Here is an 11502-nt window from a genome sequence, read left to right as displayed (position 1 = left end):
ATACAAATATGAATTTTGTGTTTGCTATATGTGAAAGTTGCTCCAAATGAAATAAATGGCTGACTAAACCCTCTCTAATTCCAAAGGATTATGATTATTATAATACGAGAGTCAACTCAATTTCATATAAATTTAACTATTAAAAAATTGCAAAAGCACAATAAAACACTATTGTCTTTAGCTAAGCAAATTTCAGAACCATTCTAATAAAAGAAAGAAAACGTTGACATTCAAAATACTAATAATAATAATATAGCGCTAACATATTACATGCGAGTTCATGATAATCTTTTTATCAAACCCTATATATGTATTAACATATTCACTAAATATCAATAATATAGATTTGACAGTAACATTAGTTATTATCATGTAAGTATTGATTTAAAACCGTTATAAAATTTATAAACTTCAAATATTAAATTTATTTCGATATACGTATAATTTTGAAGAAAAGTGGAATACATGAAAAGGACATGTTTTTATTTAGCAATATGTATAATAACTATTTTCAATGGGTTTGGCCTACACCTTGCATTGGTAGGGTGTTTGGCATTTATGGAGTGGTCCATAACGAACTCCTATAGTTTTGCTTTGCATGAAGAAATTTTTACATATATTTTTTAGATTCTAATTCTAACAAGTACAATCAAACTTATATTTTAGATAACATGAAAAAAAGAAAAGAAAAAGGAAACGACAACACAAAGCTTTGAAACTTATGGGAAAATCTTAGCTACCTACTACTCCCTTATTTTGATTTAGTTGGCGGTTGGATATGTAATTCGGGATCATGATTTCAAATTTTAAATATTTTTTAAAAATAAAATTTGAGATTTTAAATTGTAATTTCGTATTTTATAAATGTAAAATTTGATTAATAAGTTTATATTTTATAACAGAATATTCACTATTTTAAATTTTACAAAAAGAAGAAGAAGAAGAAAAATTAAACTCATGTTTGGTGTAAAGAAACAGATTTATATTGGAGAATAGTTTGTTATCACTATTATTGACCTAATGTGTTTTTTTTATAAAATCATGTATATTTAAATGTTTGTAATCACAAATATTTATTTATAAAAGAAAGATGAAAATATGTGACTTTAGTGGGTCGCTTAAGATAACTTCCCTAGATTTCCACAAAAGGGTTCATGAAAAAAAAAAAATTACTTATTTTATTCTTCCAAAACTTGAATGTCTGATCAAGCTTTTTTATGCTGCCTGTACTTACAGAAGCACAGTCAAGTGTATATTTAGCAAATTTCTAATGTTTATTATTTCCCTTTTTGTGAGTGCCACAATACTTTCTAAATTCTTTTATTATTTTGTTGTTGACAAATTATGGTTAGAAGATTTTAAAAAATAATAATGGAAAAGAGTATGAGGAATGATAATATTAATAATACTGTATTTTTTGTTAAGAGGGTTGTTGCCTTTATATTATTAATTATATCCTCGTTGAAATGAATAGTCATATGTTTGAATATGAGTGAAATGCCATTAATGAAGGAGACTTTTCTTAGTACTCAACCAACTCTTTCTCTCTCTACATTTCACTCACTCACGTTATATTATTGTTAATAAATTAGTGGTTCATTTTATTAAAATTATTATTTTTATTAATTATATAATAATTTGAAAATTAAAATCTTGATTATTATTATTATTACTATATATAACTACTTAAACATAATGAATTTCTTATGATTTGCTGAACTGAACAAATCTCAAATATTCCACAAATTATTGGGACTCATTAAGAGGTCAAGATATATCATACTCTTCTTAATAACAAAATACTTCAAGAAGTTTCACAAACCATTTGATGGATATCAAATCTAAATTATTTTAGTTTAAAATGTACGTCACTAACAACCTTGAAGCATGAAAATATCTTAAAAGAGGAATAGATTTGTATCAATAAAACTATTTTTTTTTCAAAAAAATATAAAATAATTAAAAAAAGAACAAATAAAAAATTATTCTTAATATAAAGGACTAGTAAAAAAGAATATGTACTTCAATTTTGATGACTCATTAAACTATATAAAAGTTAAATTACCTAAAAAAAAAAAAGGAAAAACAAATTAATTTAAAAGTCAATTTCCCTAGGAGTATTATTTTCAATTTTATATACCCTAGTTAGTTAGATTAGAGTAAGAAGAGCCGTGTCTTAATTTTTATAAAAAAAACATGGTATAATCAACCATGAAGCATGTCATATAACACAGAGACATATCTTTAATTTGATATTAATTGGCCTCAAAATATGTGTTCTAAGAAACGTGTGACGTTTATTTAATTAAAAAGTACTCTAAGGTTTATCTTTAAAAATATATAAAACACAACAATTGTGAAACATGCGAAGCTTTTGACTTTCTCTTGATACTAGTATAGTAAAGAAAGTCCGGGCGCTGTCCGAGCCCAACATTAATAAAGTTATATTGTTACTCTCTCCGTCCCATATTAGATGAGAATCTTACTAAAAATATTTTTTTCATATTATTTGAGCACTTATTAAATTAGGATAGAATTAATTAATTCTTTTCCATTTTACCCCTACAATTAATATGACCATTCCTATATTGTATGTGTATTTTTTGTAACTCATTTCAATGTGCATTGATATAAACAAAGGGCAAAATGGTGAAGTCTTCCAATGTATTAATGATTTCTTAATCACCGTGTAAAGTTGGAAGTGCCCATCTAATATGGGACGGAGAGAGTATAGTTTATGTATTGTTATAAAATTAGTAAAGATTGTTATAATATATTTTGCTCATAAGTGAGCTAATATAAAAACTTATTTGTCATTTGTCTTTTTAATTTCAATTTCAAATAGCAAATAAATGTAGCGATAAGATTGAGGGTAGAAATGAAACATATCTTTCTAAATTTAAGTAAAAATAAACAGAGTAGAAGTAACATTAGGGTTATCGATAGGACGATTCATTCGGTTATTTTTAAAAAAATTATATCATTCAATTTTTCGGCTATTTTATAATGTATAACCAAAATTAAAATTTTAAAATCATCCCAATCCTAATTTATGTGACACAAGCAGTACAAAAATTAGTCTTTTTTTTGTTGTCTTGTAGATATTTTAAGTTATTATTTATTGTAAATTATAGTACTTTTTATTAAAGTTTTTAATAACATATGTTACTTTTTATGTTTGAGAGTTAAACCAACTTTTTTTTATATGTCTTTTAATTTTATATGTGTTTTGTCCTTTTCCATTTTCAAAAACTAATACTCTGTCCATTTCATTTTATATGTCATTTCTTTTTATAAATATATTGGTTATTCCCTCTTCTTATGTCATATATTATGAAATTTGAGAAGTTATTGAAATTTTTATATGATTCTAAAAATATTTTAAATTGTTAGCTATTGTGATTTGTAGTACCTTTTTTTTACAGAATTTTGAAAATAATATTTATTACTCTCTTTGTTCTAATTTATGTGGCACATGCAAAATTTCAAATATTAACCATTTTTTATATGTCTCTTTACTATATTAAGTTGTTAATTATTGTATTTTATAGTACATTTTGAACTTAATTTTTAAAGAATATATGTTATTTTCCATGTCCCAATTTATGTGGCATTAATTGATAGATTTGTTGGAGTCGAGAGAATTTTTTTGTTAATTATTGTAATTTATAGTTTCTTTTTCGTCAATTTGAAACAATATATGTTCTTAATTGATAGATTTTTTGGAGCCGACAATTTTTTTTGTTAATTATTGTAATTTATAGTTTCTTTTTCGTCAATTTCAAACAATATATGTTTATCATATAATCCATTTTATGTGGTAGCAATAGAATTTAGAGAGTCAATTAAATTTTTTATATAACTTTTAAATATTTAAGCTATTAATTATTGTAATGTATAGTATTACTTATATTATTTTTGAATATAAATGTTACCTTTTTTATCCTAATTTATATGGCATTGATAGAATTGAAAGTGTCAAATAATTGTTAATTATTGTAATATGATATGTAGTACTTTTTATGTAGTTTTTACTATTTTTAAGCATACTAAGTATAGTATTACTTATATTATTTTTAAATATATTTAAATCTACTACTTATATATATATTTTTTAGTAGATAAGTGTGAATGTGAGGGTATTTTTAAATACCCAAAATACCCTCACTTTCACACTTATCTACTACTTATATTATACATTATATATATTATATAGTAATTTTTTTTTAGTAGATAAGTGTGAATGTGAGGGTATTTTTAAATACCCAAAATACCCTCACATTCACACTTATGTTCAACCCTCTCCTGTTTTTTGGTGCCACGTGTCGAAAGAGGAGTGAATTTATTCACTCTTCTTATATAGTAAAGTAATACTTGTATTATTTTTAAATATATTTAAATCTACTACTTATATATATATTTTTTTAGTAGATAAGTGTGAATGTGAGGGTATCTTTAAATACCCAAAATACCCTCACATTCACACTTATGTTCAACCCTCTCCTTGTTTTTAGTGCCACGTGTCGAAAGAGGAGTGAATTTATTCACTCTTCTTATATAGTAATAATAATAATATTACTCCATATATTATATACTCATACTGATTACTGTGTATATCTTTTTTTAAAACAAAATTATTATCATTTGCTTTTGTTGCTTTTTCTACTAAGATTAGATAGCGGTGCCTGCTTTATTCCTTTTTACTCCCTCCATTTAAAATTTAATTTTCTCGCTTTTCATTTTTAAGCCGTTTATATCCCTTTTGTCTCAATTAATGTGACATAATTTAGATTTCAAAATTTAGACAAATCTATTTTTACTATAATTTTTTTAATATATCTTTTAAATATTTTGTATTGATAATTACTTTTTAAGTAGTTGACAAATATATAAATTTTATTTCCAAAATTAAAGATTTCGTGTACAAATTTCTGATCTAACTTAAATTATTTGATTTTTGAAAAGATGAAAAGTATCACATAATTGAATTATAGAGTATCTTTTTTTTTTTACTTTTCCAATTCTAACTTTTCAGGTAAATATGTTTCAAATCATAAAATCTTTAGTTTAAGATTAAAAGTTTAAATATTTATTTCTTAAATTTTATGTCAAATACAAAATTAAACAAATAAATCAAAATGATGAATGCTTATCTACTCTTCTTTTTTGTTGTTTAAAATTAAAGAGCATTTTGATATATTTGACATAATTGTAATGCATGGCGGTAAAATTAAAAAGTATTCTTTATTTGTTTTTTAAAAACTCATATTAAAATTAAATTAGATTATTTTTTTTGAAACACAGAAACTATTTTGTTTATATTTTAAAAAGAAAAAAAAAGGTGTGCGGATAGCAATTTACAAAGGAAAGTAGCAGGAAGTGGGGAACTTACTTTCTATCCTTAACAATGGAGAGAAGAGAGAGAAGAAGATAAGATATAAACAATTGAATGAATATAGTGGCACTCTCTTTCACTGAATGAATGGATATACATATACAATTTACATATACATGTCTTCATCACAAACTCCATTTCTAAATTTTAACAAAACTCACCACTTTTTATAAATATCTCCTTTCCCAAATCACCCCTTCCATCTTTCCTGTCATTTTGGCAGCTTTCCATTTTGTAGTATTGGAGTTGGACCACTTCTTTTTTGCTTTCACCCAACTGTACTACTTTTTTCTTGCTAATACTACCTCTTTGCTTCCACTAAGGAGGCAAGTATTTAACTTGTCTACTCCTCTTCTTGAGTGCTCCTTGATTGCAAACACTTATTATAGACTTCTGAGTTGTCCCTTCTTTTTTTCATGACTGGGTTTTCAAGAATATTTATGAATTATTAACTTATCTGGTTGTGTGTGTGTTATGGAGGAAGAGTAAAACAGTACATTTTGGGTGGGTGGGTTGCTTTGAAATTGTAGAATTAAGGGGGGGAAAATGGAGTCATGGAGCTATTTTTCAGGGGAGAAGGGTTTTGGATCAGATGAATCAGTTTCTGTTAATGATGGAATGGGGAGAGTGAAAAATGGAGTTATGAGTTGGGAATTGAAGACCCAAAGTAGCTATGGAATGTGTTCAAGTGATAATCAAGGATTTCATGAATTGGGTTCTCCAAATCTGATGAGAAAACCCATGTTTACTGACCAAATGAGAGATGGTTTTACTAGTAGTAAGCATTGGGGTGGTAGCATATTTGGTGCATTTTCTGGGGAAGATAAATCTAGTTCTAAACTATCAAGCTCAGCAGTGGATTCAATTTCTAAAGACTCATCACTGATTGATTTGAAACTTGGAAGATTTCCTGATCATCATGTAGATGGAAATATTTTCAAATCTCCTAAGAGCTCTGAGTCAATTGTTCCAGCTAAAAGAATGAGAGCAGGAGGTTTGAACTCCCACAAACCATTTTGCCAGGTTCAAGGTTGTGGGAAGGATCTCAGCTCCTGTAAGGACTATCACAAGAGGCATAAAGTGTGTGAGGTTCACTCAAAGACTGCTAAAGTTATCGTAAATGGCATCGAGCAGCGGTTTTGCCAGCAATGTAGCAGGTACTCCAAAGACAGAATTCTAAGTTTTGCAAGTGCAATCAAACAATACTAGTTCTAAAATATTCATTCAGATCCCTTGTGAACTATGTATAATCTCTTTTAGAGCATACTCTTTCAACCTTTGACTTTATTTGCAATTCTTAGAAAATTCAGCTATTGCAGCTCAAGTTAATCAGTCTTGCTACTTTACTTGTAGGTTCCATCTACTGGCTGAGTTTGATGATGGCAAACGTAGCTGCAGGAAGCGTCTTGCAGGTCATAATGAGCGCCGAAGAAAGCCCCCTCATACTGGTATGCACTTAGGCTGATTCAGTCATTTGCTTTGTAAAAGTAGTTCTTAATTTTGCATATTATAATTTCATTCTCTAATATGAAACTTACTAAGATTTTCTACACTATATCCTTGTATTTCATTTTTTATTAGTACATTTTATCGCCAAAAACAGCACCAAGAGTGTACTGAAATCTGTCCACGATTGAAAGACTTGATCTCTTATCTATGTTGTAGGGAATCAATCATGTAAAACAAGGTATCAAAAAGCCAAGGAATATAAACATCTAGTATTTGTATCATTGTTCTCATCTAAAATTCTGCCCCTTCCCCACATTCCATACTAAGCACATAAGAGCAGTACCCACAGAACTTCCACCTGCCTTTTCACCTCTGCTTCTCCCCCTAGTGGTAACCTACTTTAGGTTGATTGGCATGGCCACTCCACTTTCAAAAGATTGATAAACAAACACCAGATTGCCAGGATACAGAGCAATGTAGAAATATGAGGCTCTCACTGTTTTTCACACATTAATATTCACTGCAAGTGATGATCCCCAATCCATGTGGTTTTTCTTGAGTAAGACTTAATTTATGCTAAGCAATCCAAGTAAAAGATACCACTTTTGGTGGTGCCTTGTGTTTACTGGATTCTCAAGGCTACTGATTCTTTCTGCCAATTCTAAATAGAACACACTGTCAAGGTCTATACTCCCTCCATTTCAAAAAGAATGCCTCTTTTCGTTTTTTAACTACTCTTTAATTCCAATTTTCCAAACGACATGCTTAATACCACAAGATTCAAGGGCATGTGGATACATTTGACATATCTTTAACTTAAAATCACAATATTCAAAAGTCTTCTTTACTTTATTAAAAAGTAGAACTAAAATCACATGTAAAGAAGTTACCTCAAAAGATTTAGAATATCTTCGTATCCATGCAAATCTAGCAAAAGATAGAAAATAATTGATGTTGAAAATCCCTATAGGTGATACCAACAAGAAAAGTAATGCTTGTTAGAGAGAGAACCAATAGAGTATTATTAGAGAATTCCCAGTGTTCGATAATCCTAAGTACAGAGTATTGAAATATTATGGTCCTAAATAGAGCATTTATAATAATGAGGATTCCGACAAACTTGGGATTGATGCATGGTTTTGTAAATTTTTCGAAAAGCTAATCATAGGTTCTTCTCTCCATCAAAACAATAAGGTGTTGTGGTTGTTGTACATCAAATAATGTTTCTAGTTTCAAAAAAAGTTATTGTACATCTAATAGTATAAATTTACTTCATTTCAACATTGCTAATTTGCTATTTATCATGGATTTTATGTAGAAGATAGTGTTAAAAGGGTTTAAAGAATGACAAATGTCATACTCTATAGGATGTTTGTAGCATTAATTGTTTTAAGAGAAAACAATGCCAGTTTTGTATATGCAATAATTTGTAGAAACTTTCTTTCAACAAATAATATTTGAAACACGCTATGAATGCAACTTCTCAAGCAATCAACTATTCCTCAATTTCAATTAGTTGGAGTTGTCTATATGAATCTCCTGTTTTAAAATAATGTTCACTAAGGGTGTATTTGGTATTGATGGAAATTTTTTCCTGAATACATTTTCCAGAAGAAACTTTATTTCAGTATCCAACACTCTCCAAAATTTAAAAACTATTTCAAGTGGACTATCAGTGAAAAACATAAGCAAAAAAAGTTGTTTCTCCCCTTTAATGGAACATATTTTACAAGGAAAATAGTTTTTGGTGTTCTATTTTTTTTTTCTTACAAAAAATTACTATTTTACAATGTTTTTCTTCAACATACCAAACATATCAAAAATCATACACTACTGACATATAAGTCTCTAACCAGATTAAAATATTCCTGACAAGTGCTAGACCTAATGTAAGTGTAACAACAAGGAAGCTGTAATTCCAACTAGATGGTAATGCCATTATGAATCATTTGACTTCATTCTGTTTGTATTTAGTTAAGCTCATATTAATTTCAGATTGTAGGTCGTCTGAAAGGTCTTCCTCCATGTGATTTTAGGTCCGTGTTATCCTCATTAACACATTTAATCCTCATAGTGTGACACCTATGAATAGGTGCATAAGGAGTTCTATTTAGGATATAAGCAAATCATCTAAAGCTATGCTTAGTCATATTATCCTCTATATGCTTGCACCTTTCTCGGATGTGATCATTTTTTATCTTGAATGAGTGCTTGTCTATCTCAATACTTTATTTTAGCAACATTCTCTTCTAGATAGGTTGCACTGTCAAATCCAAAATTCACTCCTAAAAACATTGTTGATACACAACATTCGTACAACATTGCTAGTCTCACAATTATTATACGGAAGACTGACTTGTTTTTGAATTGATCAACGTTTAGGTACCATATATCTTTTAACTAGCTAAATTCTAGTGCATATTAAACCTATTTCATAGTAAGATATGCTTTACTTTTTAACTTATCAAAAGAAATTATATGCTTAATTTTTAAAACTAATTTATTGCACAAGTTTATAATCCTTTCATAACATTCTCATTTGGCATGTTGAATTCAAGAGTTTCATATTCTTTCAAGTGAATTCTGGACTACGAGTCCTTGGTGTTTTTCTATTGTGTTATAAATCATTTTTAAAAAAGATTAAAATTCATCTGTAAGGTATCATAACACACTCCAGGTTTTGACAGGTACCAGATTTCGTGGAACTTCTTTTGCAACGTCATCCTTTGCGTGCCAAGACATACTTGGCAGCCGCTTTCTGCATCAGCCTAAATATGAGATGAGTGACTGGTATAAGAATGTAAAAGTTGAAGATGGTGTTGATTATAGCCCTCAACTTGCCATGCCCTTTACAAATGGACAGTTACAACCAAAATCTCATTTTACATCATATCATGCCAAGAAAGGGTGTCATTCTTTCCATGATGGACTACCTGCTGTAACAACAAGCAGAATTAACGAGAGTACCAACTCATCTCTGCATGAAATGCGAGGATCAGATTTTGTTTCCCCTTCTCTGTTCCATACCACCTCAACTGGTTCTGAAGTCTTGCATGCTTTGGACACATCTTCCATTCAGGGGCTATCAGGGATATCAAATTCTAGCAATGCTCTCTCTCTTCTGTCATCTCAATCACAGGGCTCATCAAATCATTCCACTGTTTTTTCCACTTCTCGCCCCCTGATTCAACCAAACAATACTTACAATGTGACCCAAGCATCTAAAAATGTTTTGGGACTTGGTCCTCAGGCTTCAGCAGGTAGAATGTCCAATACATTCAATTCATCTGGGGTCAATTCTGCAGAAGGTGGACTGGACCAGATGCTATTTCCTAGCAACACTTGTGGTATCAATCGAATCATTCAAGGATCAGATTTGGTGAACCCTAAGAATCAACTTTCTTGTGAAGATGGACCTACTATTGATTTGCTCCAGTTGTCATCACAGCTTCAGCGTGTGGAGCATCAAAGGTTTTCCATGCAAGTGAAGCAGGACGGCAATGCTTTTCCCAGTCTCAGAATCACTTGAGCAGGTAGAAGAATGTGCTGCTCTATCACATGTTTTGTTCAACTCTGTCACATGTTTCAGTCTGGTGATTACTTTTTCTTTTAGCTTCATTAGTTATAATCCTTGCTGTTGTTTTGGCCTAAGTCTTTTGTAAACTGGATCAATAATCATTTTCTTGTCAGGCTACCACATTATTAGATTGTCACCTACACTAATTTTTTACATTTGTTGGGATTTTCCATTACATATGCACCTCTATGTTAACCTTGTGAAGCTGGACTGTGACGGTGTCAAGTTAATTTCTTATTTTCAACTTTCAATAGTATCTGATTCTATCTTTATAGTGGATGTTACATATAGATGCTAATGTTTTGTAACAATGCAGCTAGGTTCAAATTGCATGAAGTAATCTTGCTTTGTTATGTTGCCCTTCTTGCCCTAAATTAGACTTGATGTTTGCAGATGCAAATATCTGGATTAGTGTCAAAATTGGTGGGAGTTGAACTGCTGAAGTGTGCAGCAACTCACTCAAGTAGCTGACACCTTGATGTTCACGTCTTGTTTGTTGTTTTTTGGTTTTTGTTTTCCTCATTTGATACTGAGTGACAACTGTTCCTCATGGTGCTGTCTCATTCAATAATAATGCTTTTCTCTTTGACAATTAACAAAATAATCATGACTTGTAAGTCTGAGTTAATCTGTGTAGTACTAAATATTCACCCTTTTTGATGGAATAGCTGCTCAAGTGTTTCATGAACAACGTAGTGAAATGGTTGTAGTCATTATAAAGAGTGCATGGTTTCTGTTAAAAGTTCTGCCCTGGAAACCTCTTTGCCCCAGACTTGTTGCAAAGAGTATATGCATAAACTAATGTAATGCATGGCAACAAGGGTGAAAAAGATGTGAATTTTGCTTATAAGCTCTGAGCTAGAACATTATTTGTATGATAATTTATAGTGACATTAAATGATCAGAGAATCGATTTCTTCTATCTGATTCACTATATTTTGAATTGAAAAATCACGGTTTTCATGAAGGTTATAACATTGTGTGATCTTCACTGTATGGTTTGATCTCCAAAATGGCAATAGCAAGAACCTTCATTGATGAAACTATTCCACAGTAGTCACATTCCTTTTAGTCGGGGGCG

The 11502-nt window shown here is 29.8% G+C and overlaps 1 protein-coding gene across 1 annotated transcript; it reads left to right on the top strand.

Annotated features, from left to right (window-relative positions):
- Positions 1-5549: 5549 nt before the first annotated feature.
- On the top strand, positions 5550-10898 carry LOC125859658 (squamosa promoter-binding-like protein 6). The gene is made up of 4 exons (XM_049539446.1): positions 5550-6552; positions 6749-6843; positions 9532-10377; positions 10815-10898. Exons 1-3 carry the CDS (start codon positions 5942-5944, stop codon positions 10371-10373), a joined length of 1548 nt encoding a protein of 515 aa, XP_049395403.1. The 5' UTR covers positions 5550-5941; the 3' UTR covers positions 10374-10377; positions 10815-10898.
- Positions 10899-11502: the final 604 nt, after the last annotated feature.

The sequence above is a fragment of the Solanum stenotomum genome, chromosome 3 (assembly GCF_019186545.1).
Source record: "Solanum stenotomum isolate F172 chromosome 3, ASM1918654v1, whole genome shotgun sequence".
Lineage (NCBI taxonomy): Eukaryota > Viridiplantae > Streptophyta > Magnoliopsida > Solanales > Solanaceae > Solanum > Solanum stenotomum.
The sequence above is the reverse complement of the archived record's forward strand: the minus strand, read 5'-3'. Positions and strand labels throughout refer to the sequence as shown.

What these genes read in the sequence shown, in the direction of transcription:
- LOC125859658 (XM_049539446.1), top strand. Translation starts at nt 5,942, where the DNA reads ATGGAGTCATGGAGCTATTTTTCAGGGGAGAAGGGTTTTGGATCAGAT. An exon ending in TTTTGCCAGCAATGTAGCAG is followed by an intron (nt 6,553 to 6,748) that starts GTACTCCAAAGA and finishes CTTTACTTGTAG; the next exon opens with GTTCCATCTACTGGCTGAGT. An exon ending in AAGAAAGCCCCCTCATACTG is followed by an intron (nt 6,844 to 9,531) that starts GTATGCACTTAG and finishes AGGTTTTGACAG; the next exon opens with GTACCAGATTTCGTGGAACT.